The 17,318-nt window shown below is 34.5% G+C and overlaps 2 protein-coding genes and 1 long non-coding RNA gene across 3 annotated transcripts in view; 2 read left to right on the forward strand and 1 right to left on the reverse strand.

Annotated features, from left to right (window-relative positions):
* The first annotated feature begins 91 nt into the window (after window positions 1-91).
* On the forward strand, window positions 92-1,456 carry LOC126374521 (uncharacterized). The gene is made up of 3 exons (XR_007567439.1): window positions 92-326; window positions 663-900; window positions 1,422-1,456. It is a non-coding gene; the product is annotated as an uncharacterized LOC126374521 (long non-coding RNA).
* Window positions 1,457-4,406: 2,950 nt separating this feature from the next.
* LOC126374455 (UMP-CMP kinase) lies at window positions 4,407-5,564 on the forward strand. The gene has a single exon (XM_050021107.1). The coding sequence runs from the start codon at window positions 4,511-4,513 to the stop codon at window positions 5,150-5,152; it is 642 nt and encodes a 213-aa protein (XP_049877064.1). The 5' UTR covers window positions 4,407-4,510; the 3' UTR covers window positions 5,153-5,564.
* Window positions 5,565-9,291: 3,727 nt separating this feature from the next.
* Window positions 9,292-17,318, reverse strand: part of LOC126374288 (phospholipid-transporting ATPase ABCA1-like) — a 59,818-nt gene continuing 51,791 nt past the window's right edge. The window contains exon 32 of the mRNA XM_050020813.1: window positions 9,292-17,009. Within this exon, the coding sequence (XP_049876770.1) occupies window positions 16,827-17,009 (183 nt within the window). The 3' untranslated portion in view covers window positions 9,292-16,826. The remainder of the gene's footprint in view (window positions 17,010-17,318) is intronic.

The raw sequence follows: 17,318 nt of genomic DNA on the forward strand, positions 1-17,318 counted from the left end.
TTCCCGTACTATTTATACTGAATAGGTAAGTGTTCGTTATTTTCCTTCTTTTTTTTATAAAAAAATCTTATAGGTTTAAAAAAATCTTAAGACTAGCATATTTACAAACACTAGAACTATGTTATATTTAGTAAAACTTTAATGATGACAAAAACACAGACCTGTTCCGAGGTAATGAGGAAAACATACAATAACATCCTGAAATAATTCTACTAGATAAAGAATGACTTATAGAACTTTAGAATTTTAAAGGAAACCGTTTAATAATAATATTTTTCTCTTTTTATAGGTTTACATAGTGTCGACCGGATTTGGTGAAAGTACAGGTAAATATCCGAAATACTCACTCCACAGTACGGTCACGAGCATTAATATGTATACACTTTGGTACCATGTCACATTAACTTTTTTGACAAATTGAACTAAGTCTCGCTAAATGTCAAATATGTTAGTGCGACAAGGGTCCTAAAGTGGGGGGTACATTATATTGCTCATGAATGTACATACGATTTTAAGACTTTAGCAAGATGATGATAAAATTTATCTGGATGCCATAATGATAGTTAATAACAAGCTCAACAGGACTGATACCTTGATATATTATATTTATCTCTTTAATGCAAGTGTTCATTTCCCTAATAGTGTGGTGTTTATTGTTCCAGATGTACCATCATCCATTGTAGACGGCGATAAGGCTCACCACCTATCACGTTGCTCTAACAGAAAGCTCTGTGAGGTGTGGGTACTTAGTTCATCTTGCGATGCACCTTTGACTACCCCAATTGGTATATAGTCGTGAGATTATATTATGTAATACTACTCAGGAATACGGTTGAAAAAATATCAATATTGGACAAGATGAAACTGTGTACTCAACATGTAACCTACAATAAAATTAAGGTAAATATTATTCTTGAATGGTGCACAAAATCGTATCGAACATTGGTTGTGTACAATACAGAGTGTTAGTGACATTGTAACGAATACTGAGGGGTATGATTCAAAGTTAATATCAAGTGGAACTTTCCATCGCAAAATGCATGATTTATTTTTTGATTATTTTCAGTTTTATACTTTTGCGACGGAAATTTACACTTTGTATCAACTCTGAATCATGGTCTGAATTATCCCTGTGTTCGTTACGATGTCACTAACACCCTGTATAATGTAGGTTGGTAAACATGTCTCTTTTTTCTATAGTCAAGAATGGGAATCACTTTAGCACTGTTTCTGAAAGAACCTTGTCACTTGCAATTGGCAAACATTTTTTCACTTTTTCTCTGTTCATTATGATGACAACTTTCCCCTGATATATAATGAAGGTATATACAAGCTCAACAGGACTGATGATAAATATTATTACAATAAACTTTGTTGCTGTATTGTTACTCCGTTATTAAACGAGATTTACTTTTAAACAGGTAATGAGGAAATGCAACCATGGATTAGCAAGCAATTGCAAAGGGGTAAGTTGGTTTGTTTATGAAAGTATCTTTTTGTTTTAGGGTTGAACCACATTTTTCAGCACCTTATCACTTTCTTATGCTTCGAATCTTTTCTGTTCTGTGAGAGAGCGACCGGATACGGCAGAATTGATTAAGAAAGAAAGAAAGAAGCGTTTATTATAAAGGGACACCACAGTAACAAATACGAAACAAATATATAATTTAAAACACGGAGTAACACACAACTTACAATCAAACAAAACACATAATAAAAACAACATACACGAGAAATACAAATAATTGAGTGTATGGACTGGTCGATTAGGCGCGTAAGTACGCTAATAGAGCAGATGTGGTTCAAACCCTAGGCTAAAAATATAAGTAAATTATAACCTTCGTTCTCTTAATATTATATTCTCAAAATATTACATTCGCAAAATATTATATTCTCAATATATTATCTTTTGTATAATGAAGTACAAAAGTATTATTCATAAAAAAGTAGATAAACATTATTACTTTACATATTGCACGACAATTAAATCCCCCCCTGTGATCCGAGAGATAAGAGGATCTATTGGGATCTATTGCTCTGTCCCTCGTGCTTATTGATCGATTTCTGCACTCCTCCGCTTGTATCTGCTCCGCTCCGCTTCAGTGGAAATGCATCGGTATAAGTAGGAAAGAGTGTAATTTTAACCTCTGGTGTACATCGCGCAAACCTGCGGGCTATCATATTAGCCCTTACAGACAGCGCCCTCCGCTCCCGCTCAATATCCGCATTGACACTGAGGTCGGCAGTAATACTAGAGAATGATTATTTTTTACATATTTTCTGTTTCATTGTACAGGTAATATTTTGAGAATATAATATTTTGCGAACGTAATGTTTTGCGAATGTAATATTTTGAGAATATAATATTATGAGAACGAAGGAATTATAAGACGTCGAAGCCCTATTTAACGTAACATGATTAGTGACTTATCTCTTTCACGCTAGGCGATGCAGTATATCTCTGGCCTACTGTAATTCTTACCAAGCTTTTTTTTCTTGCCAATCACCAAAGTTAAGGAAACATGGGTATAAAATCAACGTACACGGAAAAGGATTTGTTTGGGATGATTAAATATAAATAAACTTAATTACATATTTAAGGAGTGGGTATTTACAATTTTATATTATTATTTTACATACATTAAATAGGGTATAGGCAATCAACATACATGTTTTTATTAGTTTTCTTTGAATGATGAATTATCACAGACCTGTTCTGAATTTTCTTTGAGGTCAATTTTCTTCTCTGACTTTCATTCATTGTTCTACAATATATTTGTGTGGCCTCAAAATATGATGTTAATTTTGTTTCTTTATTTTTTCAGGTACTTGCTGTTAAAACAGTCGTTGTTACATAATTGTATAATGTTGTTTTTTTTTTTAATAAATGGGACTATAACAGTATCTTGATTTTTATTACTTTATAATTCGTTAGGTCAAGGCCATAAAAAGAGCATAAGATGATAAGGTGCATGATGCTCGAGCAAACAAACAGATAAACAACAGTAGAACAAGATATAGGTATAAATACCTATTCCCCAGTAATGGCATTGAATAAGGAATAATGTAACTGCACCGGTAGAGGAATTGGGGATCAAGGAGATTTTTATGAATGTACTTATAAAGAAGTCTAATGGCACTACGATTTTTATCCAACCATACGAGCGGCGAATAATGACCACCGTGAGCAGTATTTATTTTTCAAATCTCACCACGCTCCATAATAAGACTCCAAATAAAATAGTGCTGCAAAGGACTTTAGGCTTTTAGCCCTAAATTTCAGCCTACCGAGTCCTTTTTGGGACTAGACCAGTAAAATAGGGCTTTAAAAGCTTCGTCATTTTAAAAAACTTTTAGCCATTTTTAAAGTAGTAGGCTTTAAAAAAGCCTATAGCCTTTTTAATGTAGTAGGCTTTTAAAAAGCCTATAGCTTTTTTTAAAGTAGTAGGCTTTTTGGGACTGGAGTCTTTATTATCATTTTTTAGTAAAAGCCTTTTTACCGATTTCAAAAAAGGGAGTTATCAATTCGATACGTATGTATATAATATTATTGGAGCTACATAAAATTCACACATGATATTGGCCTTAAAAATCGGTTGTTTTCGCCACGTTTTACAAATATTGAGGGACTGTCTGAAATTGTGTATCACTGGTAGTAGTCCCTTAGTAAAAAATATTAAATAAAAAGTGAAGCACGATGCGCGGGGTGGGGAAGACGGCACAGAAGGAAACCGCGTTTCTAGGGCGTGAAGGCTAGGCGTATTACTATAATTATTAGACTATTTCCATACTAATTGATAGTAAGAAGTTATTTTCAATATTCATAGTTAGTTAGCTAGTTGTGCATCTAACAATAAATCAATTTTTCACAGTGTTTGTGTAGGTATATATGTTTTTAAAGTTTGTTGTACCCACCCACACTTTTACTTTTTTTTACTTGAGAAAGGGACTGTATGTATAGCCTAAATAACCTTAAGGTCTAAGAGCTTCATAGGCTTTTTGAGCGTCTTATTTTATTAAATTAGTCTTAAACAAGGTTAGGCCTTTTTAAGGCCTTTAGGCTTATAACCAATAGGCTTGAATAGGCTTAACCCTAGCCTAGCCGCAAGTACTAAATGGCTTTATAGGTTTTTAGCCTACTAAGCTTTTTATTTAACAGTCTAGTCTTAAAATAAGGGCTAAAAGCCTAAAGTTCTTTGCAGCACTAAAATAAAACCATAGTCTGAAGATTGTTAACTCTCCCATCTATGGGTCAGGCATTCTATGTCTATGAGCATGAGACCGTGTTGCCAGAAAATGTACGGGGGCTTGCTTGAACCGTAGGGTTGGGCTTACGCTACACTTTTTAATTTGATGAAATAACGGTCGGTACCGGTTTTTTGTGTAAAACGCGTGCTCATCTCTAGAATTGTCAGATGTACGTCAGTCAAGAAATCCACCAAGGTCACAGCTGTGCGCATGTTTTATAAAATAATCTTATCCAGTTAAGAGAAATTAGTCGTGGCGTTTAATGCTTTACCGTACCTTGCAGTCGTTTTCCAAGTACGTGAACAAAATGGTTCCTGAAGTTGTATTTGTGCTTGGAGCGCCCGGAGCCGGTAAAGGTACCCAGTGTACTTATATTTCCAAAGAATATGGTTTCGTGCATCTTTCTGCTGGAGATTTGCTGCGTGAGGAGCGTCAGAGACCGGGCTCGGAGTACGGCGAGATGATTGAGGAGAAAATCCGTAACGGGCAAATCGTTCCGGTGGAGGTTACGTGTTCGCTGCTCCACAAGGCCATGCAGAAGTCCGGCAAGTCCCGCTTCCTTATAGACGGCTTCCCTCGTAACAAAGACAACTTGGAGGGCTGGGAACGCACAATGTCTGATAAAACGAAGCTTTTATTTGTTTTATTCTTTGAATGTTCACAAAGTATGTGCACTGAGAGGTGCTTGGGAAGAGGCGCGGCTGGCAGTGGCCGCTCCGACGACAACCTCGACAGTTTGAAGAAGAGGTTTAACACATACCTCAATGACACCATGCCCATCATCCAGCATTATGAAGCTCAAGGCTTGGTCCGTAAGATTGATGCAGAGAAATGCCCCGATGAAGTGTTTGAGAAAGTCAAAGAAGCATTTGATGAAATTGGACTGAAAACTATAGTATGTTAACTTATTAGCCAGTTAAATAGGTCAATCTTATAGGGTATTGTGGTCATATTGATATTGGCGTTGTCATGTGTTAGGAATTATAATTTATTAAGGTTTCCTGGTGTACCTTTGAATGTATACATACAAGCTTTAACTGCCTGTTAATCTACTTGAAATCATTTAGATACTTAAGTATATTTTCTAAGTGGTCATGTCTGAAGTATTGTGAATATTTTATCATTCATTCTGCAATTTTTTTGAAATTACTGTATCTATTATACTTCTTTATTATACAAACAATGATGTATTTCTTATACTGCCCAGTTTCAACAACTGAATTTGAAATGATTCCAAACTAAGATTAAGAAATGAAAATCTTAAGTTAATTTTTTGATTGAGAAAATTTGAATGTTCCTTCATAAGTGACTTATTACAGCAATGTTTATATTTAGTTAAGAAATTGTGCCCATGCCATAATTACTACCGCATAATATAATTCTGTTAATAATATCTTCATCATTATTTATTACTCTAAGATTGCAATTCCTGTGGTTAATGAATATGTAATTTTGATAGGTTGTAATCCATTTTGTGTTGTTATAAGTTTCATATCATCAATATCAGCGTGTCAGGTATTCACATGCTATTCATATTTCAATCATTGAAATTCCACCTTATAATTTCTTAGAACTGGTTCTGAGAAGGTCAACAAAGTACTTAGTGCGATTGTTATAAAATTATTTTATCTAAAATGTGGAGTCATTCTTACAATTCAAGTATTTTTGTTGATCATTTTGCAAGTCATTGGCTATGATTGTTGTAAAAATGTTATAAAGGGCTGCCTTTATTAATTGTGAAAATGGGTAAATACATAAATTGTAAGTAGTAGTAAATTATTACTAAATTGGCAATTTTCTGTCAGAGATGTGAAAAAAAGTTAAGATATGGGTTCTTTATTTATTCAAGTACCTATAAAGACTAGTTTTTTACTTTTTATTTGTTTTATATGTAATATTTTCATCAAAATGTAGAAATATTTTAATCAGATATTTGCATTTAATACACCTGTAATATTGTTTGTAATAACTGGTTTAAAATTCTATTATTGTGTTACTCAATACCTGATAGTAGTATTTTAGCTAGTGGACTGTATAATGCCTTTTTAATAAAGGTCAAAATTCGCTTCACAGAAATTGTTGACGAGCAAAGAACACTTTGCATGACATACATTTTGTCAGCGACTAAATGTTAAACAGTTTATTTTATCCGTTGATGATTCATATGTATTGACTCATCATCATCACTTATTTAAGAGCTACGCTCTTATCGGTGTAGCATTTTCCATGCTACTTTTTTAGGGAAAAATAGGGCAGTGGTTTCCCTCTTGCCCTCCGCCTCTTCGTACTGACTACATGAAAAAAATAACTGATATACCTAAATTGGAAGTAATTAATTACTTTAAAAGACCTTATCTTATCATATTTAGAGTACTTTACTACTTACTAACAAGATATTTTTTGATTCTGAAAATATATTATTTTCATGTGTATTTTCATTCTTTATATGCATTTTAAATTTCTATACTGTTATCTATTGTGATGCTTCATATATGTATTGTTTTTAAAGTTAATATTCTTAGATAAAAACTTTACGTTGTCTCAGTTCAAATGATAGGTACTTTTGTAGATAAATCTGTAAAGCCAACTTGACCTACGACTGAGGCCTGTAAATGAGATTACAATTGGTCAATGACAAAAATCTTACAATGTTTCATATCACTCATTCTCTTCACAAAACGTCACATTTAGCAAAAATAATAGGTTTTCCTTCTGCAATACGCCTTATGCAATATTTAAATAGGGCAATAGCCATAGTCAGCACTTAATTAGTATTGTTCTCAATGATAACATGCAGTATAAATGTTTTATTAACACACAGATTAAAATAGGTTTTTGAACTCATTTCCAGGCTTCAAACAAACATTGTTTGAGGTTTACGCGGTTATTATCATAATTAAAACACATAATACTGGGTTCTTACCGCGTTAATCAGGGATATGAGACTCCCGATATTTCAACACTGTTGCAAGTGCCATGATCACGGGACGACTGATGAAATTCGAGTGGAGTTGGTAGACATCAAATGTAGAAACAAGCGACAAAGAAAGAGGGTAGAGAGGGTAGTCAGATATGTTTGTTCTTAGAAAATTATGGATCTACCTACTCCATTCCAATTTCATCAGTTGTCCCGTGGTCATAGCACTTGCAACAGAGTTGATATATCGGGAGTCTCATATCCCTGGTTAACGCTGTAAGAACCCGGTAATTCAAACAGTGTAACATTCCTAAATACCTATTATAATAGTATAAATAGCTGTTCTCACCAATTCTGTGTTATTTAGCCATAGTTTACTGACGTGTAACCAAAATGAATAATTAATTATATTTCTTGAAATAAATAGACATAAAACATACACTTCTCATCAAAAAAATCGAAACACCTTGCAAGTTTACGTTTTGTCAGGATTATCAGAAAAATGTGTACATTTAGGAATAAATGTTAAATGTCGTTTAATAGTGAGTAATATGAGCTTATCAAATCTTAATGTTAATGTTCTAAATTTAAATGAATTTTTCATAGGTTTCGTATTTTGTTAAATGAGTCATTTTTATTCCGTATGGAGTATAAAGGAAATGGATAAAACAACACACGTAAATGAAAAAAAAAGCTAAAAAACGTTTATTTAATAACTTGTATTCCCTCCCCGAGCTCTAATTACTGCTTCCATACGGTTCTTCATCGATCGGATGAGAGTCACGATCACATGCTGTGGTATATTGTCCCATTCCTCTTGGATTGCATCTTGCAGCTGGCTAAGTGTTTCTGGGGCAGGATCTCTTGCTCGAATTCGTCTCTTTAATTCATCCCACAGATGTTCAATGGGATTCATGTCCGGGCTTCTTGCTGGCCATTCCATAATAGAGATATCGACTTCGTTAAGATAATCTCGTACGACGCCCGCGGTGTGAGCCCTAGCATTGTCGTGCATGAATATGAAGCCGTTGCCAATAAAATGTGCATAGGGCATCACATGAGGCTCGAGACACTCTTCGACGTACCGATGACAGTTTAGTGCAGGCAGACGTGGCCCAGACACGAAAGCAAGCTCTGTCTTACCGTCGGCGCTGATTCCTCCCCAAACCGTCCACGAACCGCCACCATAGCTGACCTTTTCTTCAATGCAGCATTGTTCATAGCGTTCTCCGTCTCTTCTGTAGACCTTGTTCCTTCCGTCGTTACCATACAGCATAATTTTACACTCATCAGAAAAGAGAACTTTGCTCCACTGTAGGTATGACCAATTTAGGTGCTCACGTGCAAAGTTAAGGCGCGCTCTTCGATGGTCTGCAGTTAATTTCGGCCCATTTGCTGGCTTATGCGGTACCAGTCCACGATCCTTCAACCTTCTTCTAATTGTAGAGTCACTTACAGCCACCCTTCGTACAACACGAAGCCGCTGCTGCAGTTGAAAAGCGTTAAGGCGTCGATTTCTTAAAGAAGTTGTTACAATAAATCGATCATCTCGCTCAGAAGTGACCCGATTCCTGCCAGATCCTGAACGGCGCGTGAACAAACCAGTCTCCCGATAACGTTTATAGACTCTATGAACAGATGACAGGCTTAGATGCAGTCTTGCAGCCACAACACGCTGACTAAGGCCAGAATCCAGCAATGCCACAACTTGGGCGGCTTCTGTGGGCGAAGTATCCATACGTTTTAGAAAAAAAACCTTTTTTCAGACGTCCCAAAGTCACAGTATTGAAATAAAAAACAAAAAGTTTAAGGATAGGCGCCAATTTTTAGTTTTTAAACGCTAAATGTACTCCAACCCTAAACACACGTTTGTCTCAAAACAGTGATTCATTTCGTTTATAAGATAAATGAAATTCTAATTTTGAATTTAGAATTTTCGCTTATTACTGTAATGGCCAAACTGCCAGCTATACATTTATGTATTTTTTTTCATCGTATGAATTCTTTTTTGTGTTAAATTCGGACAGAAACAATGAAAACGGAAGTGTTTCGATTTTTTTGATGAGAAGTGTATTTGGTTTTATTTTCTACATTTAAATATACGAAATACAAAATAAAAAACAAACTTCACAATAAAATATACGTTTAATTTATTAATTTTAAATAGCCGTGTAAATACAGTCTTTATAATATACACAATAAGTACGCAGATGGTTTATCACGGACCAGTACTTAAAAGGGCATTATCTGTATAGCGGTTTCTTTCGCTAGATAATGATACAAATCGCCCAGGCAAATAGGTTTAATCATAGTATAAGAAAACCGGGTATGCTCAAAAGTGACAGCTAACATTTCAAGTTAGCCCAGCTGACGTCATCCCACCTTGCTTTGCCATTTCGTAAAAAATAAATTACCCACGACCAATGTTTTTAATTTGCTTTGCAAGGAACTTATGAAATTTTAGTAAAAGATTTACTTAAAGTGTTAATGATTTTTATATATGTGACAAGTAATAGTAATTTAATACATTAGTCAGTAATTCACTTAATTTTCAATAATAAAATCTACGTCCTTGGAATGTTGGAGATACCAATTTAATGGTAACACAGTGGTAACACTTACGTCATCAAAGGGCTAGCAATGGCGGCTTGTCATAGGATTGAGCATACCTGGTTTTCTTATACCATGGGTTTAATTACAGTAGATGCCCATTTTACAGAGAAACTCAGTAAACCGAAATAGATTCCTAAATGAATGACATAATTTACAATAAAAAAATATAAAAGGGAATGTATGCTAAGAAATCAAAAAGTGATGTTTACAAACTAATGTGATAAACACAAGGTTCCAAATAATGCATTGTGATACGCCTAAAGTTTTGATTTTATAATACATATCATACTATCGAGCAATATATTTTATAAAATGACGTAAATATATATATTCATATATATAAATATTGAAATTAATGATTAATAATCAATGGCAGTTCTGCCGAGTCCAAATAGGGCAATACTAACAGATTAAAAAACAAGCCTTGTTTTGCGAATTATAAAGAATTTTGGCGCAATTACGATGGCGCCAAAATAATATAATATCGTCTGTGTGTTTTAATGATACTATACATACTTTTTGGTGGGATAGAGAGAAACGTCAAGTTGCGGCTAGAGTACGCGCCAAGACTGAAGTCCCGCAGATTTGAATGGACTTAAATAACAAGTTACACTAAGGTGCTAATTCCTGCAGACGCCATCTAATTATATTTTAAGTTATACCTTATTTTCTTATCCGTCGAAAAAGAAAGGGACGGGTAATCGACAGGCATAAAATTTATGGAATACACGTCAATTTTAAGCAGAAATCTAAAACAACCGTCTAAAAATTTTACATCGGCCAATAACCCGACAGAGTTAAGTAGACAGCACGTCAAACGAATTACATACCAGCGAGATGCCTATTTTATTCGCCCGGGTTATTCATTCAAAATTAACTTGGTGATAATCATCCGTCTCTTTCCTTTTCGACGGATAAGAAAATGACGGATATAACTTAAAATAAAATTAGGCGATGTCTGCAGGAATCGGGGCCTAAGTCTACGCAAATACTGCGACACTAGCGCCGCATCGAATTTGAATTGTGGCGCAGACTCTACACATTACATGTCCATTTAGAAATAAAGTTGATATAGTTAATGAAATATAAGAGCTGTCAAATGAATTATATCCTATTTATATTTAATAAATTATAGCTTGCGACGACTGTGAATTAATATATGTAGCTACACAAAAGGAACTAAATAAAATATTTAATTGACAACTTAATAGATATATTGAAAATTCTCTGGTAGATAGTTTATGAATAAATATTAACTGAATATTATCCGCTACGTAGCAACAAGAAAAATGGGGTGCATATTCAACTCAAATACGTATAGTGATTTTATGATATTTGCTAATATATTTTAATAATTACTAATACTAACTAAACTTTGCGTTTTGTTGAATAAAATGATTGATTATGATATGAACTATCTACAAAATGAAGTTTTAATTTGATGTAAATTTTCGACGGTAAAAAAATAATCTCAAAAACAACAAAATATTGTGAAGTTACATTGCAATTTCCTTTAAAGAAAGGATGTTAGTTCAATCAATGAACATCGAAGTTAATAGACTCATGTTAAGTGCTTTGTGGCTTTGTGCAAGGTAAAGTAAAGTTACCATTATTGAACTTGTATTTTGTACGAATCGCCGTTTGTAAAATTATGTTAGGTATAATCAAACATAAAAGTTGCTTATATCTGTTATCCATGAAATGAGAAGGTTAGACAAAGACAAATCTGTACAGCGCCATCTACATATATTTTTTGGGAATGTACCCAGCCGGGACTGCATGACAACCGAGTCACGGCTATTGGTCGAATGCCTCGATATAATTCGCGCCGCGCGGCGCGTTTGTCATGCAGACGGCTGGTAAGAACCCTCATTGACTAACTTGGCAGAATGGTTTTATGATCTTAACGCTTAAATGGGCGAACGAAAAAAATATGACTTACAATAATAAAGCTGAATACACACAGAAGTAGAATCGGGACGTTTTAGGTAGAAATTTTCCTGTCGTATTCGAGTTTGTATAAAACCGTAAGACTAAATACCAAGTCACACACCCGGCCCGCAATGTTCTGTCCGGCCAAGTAGTTAATGCCCTCCGAAATTGCTGTCAAAAAGAAATCCACAGTACTCCCTCTATGTGCATAGGTAGCTTAATAATTTTGGCGGGAATGTTTTGAAGATGTTAAATATTAACATATTTCAATAAGTTTTTTTTATATTTGGGCACTTATATTATGAGATTCAGTTTTGTCATTACGTTTAAACATTAATTATTCTAAATCAGGGGGGTTTAAAAGGCTACATCGGAGCAATTCATTTAAAAGAACCAATATTGCAATATGACATTTGCGCATATAAAAGTAAGTGCGCGATGCAAACAAATGTCAAATAGCTTTTTTAGATCAAAAGATGCTTCGATGTAGGCTTTTTAACCCCTCCTGATTTATTTATTGTTATTAGGAGATTACATTATAAGATTAGGAAAACATTTTTCAAAATCTTTGGACTGTGGATGGATTAAGTTTAAGTATATACTCTTCTCATCAAAAAATTCGAAACACTAATAGTTAATGTTCTAAATTCAAATTGAATTTACCTAATGTTTTGTTGAACAAAAATTTGGAAGTGTGTCGATTTTATTGATGAAGGTATATTTATGTCATCTGACAATATTTTATAAGTAAATTATGAATGTATAATCATTATCGCTATTAAAATTAGTACATGTATACGCATCATACAAGTATACGAATTACAAAGAGAAAAACACTGATTACATTTCTTAATATCTATAAAAATCACAACAATTTATAATTGAAGTTGTGTAACTTTCGTTTCACCTACACATTTAATTTTTATTTTATAAGCTTTTTATTTCTGTTGAGAAAGGCTATAAGCTTTCAAAAAGCCCTGTGTGTCGAAGTCAGGAAGATTACTAGATTATTTATATATGAATTTGGGCACACAGTCATATTCGGAGATTTTAATTGTGATCGTTTTGAATGAAATAAATAATTTAAGGGTGAATCTCAAAATGTGTCAAGTTTGGTGGCGACTGTCATATAATTTTTCCGTGAAAAATTGGGGAAATTGGGAATTGAAAAAATCCTTTTTCATGTCGGAACCGAGGATCCTTTTGGATCTTTTTCATGTCGGAACCCAATTTTTCACGAAAAAATAATATGAAATTTCGCCACCAAACTTGAAATTTTGAGATTCACCCTTAACAGTGTTCTTTAAGTTCAAATTCTTGTTACACTAGAGCCGACTTAAGCCCAACTTTCCAAACGTACAGCCCTCGTAACTTACCTAAACAGCCTTCACTATATTTCTTTTACATCTACTTACTAATAGGGTAGTCGAGTTCGAAAAACTTAATAACTACGAACCTAATTAAAAACATAAAGAAAAATATTAAAGTTTTGTTTTTTTAATTACCTCAATAATTTTTATTTTTGTTCATTTAGTTTTTTTGTAAATACCGAAAATACTTATTTTCTTGTTGTTCAAAAGTCAATATAATTTAAATACGAATTTTATGGGTAATATGACTTTACATATCTGGGGGTTAGAAAGGCAACATCGAAGCAATTCATTTTAAAAAGCAATATTGCTATTTGAGATGAATTGCTTTGAAGTGGCTTTTTTAACCCTCCCTGGTATAAATAAGCGTGTCACAGAGAATAGTGTAAATCAAATTTTAGGCTAAATAACAATAATGACAGACTGTCATAAATTCTAAACCTTACACAATACACATTTAATTTTGGATGTATTTCTTATTTTTTTTTAATTTATTCATAAAGTACAGTGACACCATTCTTTGTGACAAACTATACACAATGGTGTCGATTCTGGCATACACTGATGTAATTTAATTTATTTTGCAAACTTAATAAATATATTTAATAAATTTATTTTATTCTTATCCTTTGCCAGTTCCAAAACTAGCTCTATCTCTTTCTTGCACCTATTGCAAGTAAAGGACAACACTATTAAAACGTTCTTCAAAAATACAATTAATATTTATCGGCTGAACCAGCACCAGTGTGTTAGGCCGTTCATAATTTCAAAAATCAAAATCGTCATTGCGTGTTCTACATTCAAAAATTTTAAATAACACAACAAACCGATCAACTACCCTATTCTTTCAGTCGACTCGTAATATGACACTAATTAATCGTCACTTTTAATTTATCACAGCACACATGGCATTACTGACTACGAATTAGCACACCTATCGAGTGCAAGCCGAAAAGTATAACTAAGGCGCCCCATACACCTACAATAATATTGTACAATCCTTTAATTGTGCAATAATATTGAATAACCCCTTTGATTCCAAACGTTCAATAAATACTCTCAATAAAATTGACAAACCAGTCTGAACAATATTTCGTGCGAGCAACATGTCTGACGACGGAAAAAAAAATACCGTGACTGACCGATCGCGATCGCTCCGAAAACTAAAATGAAAAATATTGCGCAATGTTAAGACTACACAGTGCAAGAAAAAACTATTGCCCAATAAAAATTAAGCTCGCCCAATCTTTTGTTCAATCATTGTGCAATGTTTCAATACTATCCCTAAACGTTCAATAATATTGTGCATGCAGATATATTGTGCAATATTATTTTAGGTGTATGGGTCGCCTAACAGTGATGTGCTTAAGTTTTAGCTATCAAAACTAGCCGAATAGAATACATGCCTCATTGTCTAATAGAAAATAATGGCGCCAATTGGGTAGTTTCTTAGGTCAAAGACAAATTATGAAATTCCGATTAGGTACTAAATAAAGACAGGGGTAATATTGCAATTTGACATTAGCGCATATAAAAGTAAGTGCGCAATGCAAACAAATGTCAAATAGCAATATTACTTTCTTAGATGAATTGCTTCGATGTGGCTTTGTGGTTGCTTTTTTAGATGAATTGCTGCAATATGACCTTTTTAACCCCCCACATCGTCACTTACCATCAGGTGAGATTGTGGCCAAACGCGAGCTTATTTTATAAAAAAAAAAGTTTCCGTAGAACAAAAAGGTCGCCCATTGCGCTGTAATTTTTCTTTTTTAAGTTTTAAACTGTTTTGTGTGTATGCACTAATATAAAGATATTTTGTATTACAAAATTTGCAACGTATTGTGATGAAACAAATAATTATTATAAAAATAATTTATCAAAGTCCTTTGTCCCCATGTATTGTTGTTTAGAGTATAGTATATTTATGATAAACATTCAAAGCACAAACAAATTTAAAGTTACCATCCTCTAACCAACATTAGCACTTCAATTCTATTAGTGATTACATTCTTTACCACAGCCTGCTCGATCCGTTGTTGCGAACAAGCGTGAAGAATAATACTGCAATCTTTCAGACTAGAGTTGCCATCCTATAAAACCTTACAAGTAAGCCTCATGCGCAGAATAGAAAAAAAACAGCTGGATTGCTTTATAATTTTGTATGACTGGGTAATTTGGGAAGGTACTCAAGATGATGAGAGCGGAAGCAGCGAAAATGGCGTGTCAGGGTCCTAGGGTAGTAAATGAAACTCCTTGATCTCTGCCTACCCCAACGGGAAATAAGCGTGATATCTTTATGACTTGGTCAAAGATACATTTAACTAACCCATACAATATTGGGTATTTGAAAAGCATGACGGTGATTGCACGGGGCCGTGAAGTAGAAAGATGTGGGGGACGCCTTTGCCCATTTGATTGCCCCCAAGATTGACAAAAAAAACCAGTTAATTACAACAACAGAAGTAGTAGTGTAGAACGGAGCTCGGCTAAAGTTGACCTATGTTCGAACCTTAAGCCTGTTATCTTAAATTTAGTACCGGGTGAGACTCCTCAGCGCTCCCCATTTGACCGGCCAATGAGTCGTGTCAATAAAAAAGGCTGAAGCCGATGGTTTTTTCTATTCTGTCGTCATAAAATATCCATTCGGTAGTATTGGCGTTTCACGCATATTTAAAGTTCAAAATCCAAAAACGCATCTAGCACCTACTTTTGTATTACATACATACTAAGACATACACTAAGACTTACTCCTTTAAAAAAATAATATAAGCAAATAAGGGATGCAAGCCTTTTTAGCCTCACGTGTGACATATCATTGGATGCGAAAAACACTTTCAGCACCACACCAAGTGACAAGTTCTAATGTTACATGACTATTTTGCCCATTTTCCTTTTCGACGGCAACGTGTGTTTACATTTTGCGGTATTACCTTACAATTAAAACGGCTTTCGCTATCGAGCTATGAAAAAAATGCACGAATGTTACATTATATCACGTTTCATGCACTCATGATGTATTATGCATGACTCTTGATGTATTGTGCATGACTCTTGATGTATTGTGCATGACTCTTGATGTATTATGCATGACTATAGATGTAAGGCCGGTTAAAACCATTTAAACCAATCCGTTTAAAACGAAACAAACAGTCTAAAACCGAAATCAACCATTTCTTTCGGTTTAAAACGGCTGCTGTTGATGACTATGTTTATCCCTATAAACTGTGTAAAGAATTATTGAATGTGTAATAAGTATACTGTTGATGATAATAATATAATATTTAGCGTGTAATATAATATTTAGCGTGTTTAGTTCTATAGGTACTTTTTATTGATATTCTATAAACTAATAATACGAAGCATGACGTCAAGTGACCAAAAATTGCCTGTAATGAAGTTTAAAACACAGTTCTTTTATTGTTGTAGGCGAGTTTTCAACGGTTTAAAACAGCAACATTTGGTTTAAAACGTTTTAAATCGGTTGTATTACATCTATGTGCATAACTCTTGAAGATGTTCATGTGCATATTGTCATACATGTTGTGAATTTTTGTATTTTTCGTGTTCTTTTCACTCCTGCAATAGCAGTGGAGGGACGGTTGCGTTTACATTATCGCGACCACTTATCTCCTCACTTTGTTACTAACTGCTACGGAAGTATGTTGAATGTAAACGCCACAATGCCACGAAGGGACCAGAACATTTAGAACTTATTTTACAGTGTTTAAATATGTTAAGTGGGTACTTTACACATTGTTGGGTGTACGTTCGGGCGGTGGTTGGGCATACGACAGGAAAACTTCTTCCAAAGTCGTCTCGGTGACGGAATAGTCCTCGATGAGTTGAGGGAAGGACTCCTTCAGTTTCTCCATCGCTGTGAACAGCTCGCTGTAACGCATCGTCTCGTTTATGTGGTAGTGCAGCATCGTCTGGAAATATTTTTTTGATATAAGTAAGCTCTGTGGTCTAGTAGTTAGAGCGTTAGGCTCACGATCTGGTGATCCGGGTTCGATTCCCAATGGGACATTGTCGAAATCACTGAGACTGTCCTTTGTTTGGTAAGGACTTCTCAGGCTTGAATCACCTGATTGTCCGAAAAAGTAAGATGATTCCGTGCTTCGGAGGGCACGTTAAGCCGTTGGTCCCGGCTATTAGCCGTAAAAACACCTCCACCAATCCGCATTGGAGCAGCGTGGTGGAGTATGCTCCATACTATCTCCGGTTGCTTGAGGGGAGGC

The sequence above is a fragment of the Pectinophora gossypiella genome, chromosome 17 (assembly GCF_024362695.1).
Source record: "Pectinophora gossypiella chromosome 17, ilPecGoss1.1, whole genome shotgun sequence".
NCBI lineage: Eukaryota > Metazoa > Arthropoda > Insecta > Lepidoptera > Gelechiidae > Pectinophora > Pectinophora gossypiella.

Coding starts and splice junctions, on each gene's coding strand:
- LOC126374455 (XM_050021107.1), top strand. CDS start 4,511: ATGCTTTACCGTACCTTGCAGTCGTTTTCCAAGTACGTGAACAAAATG.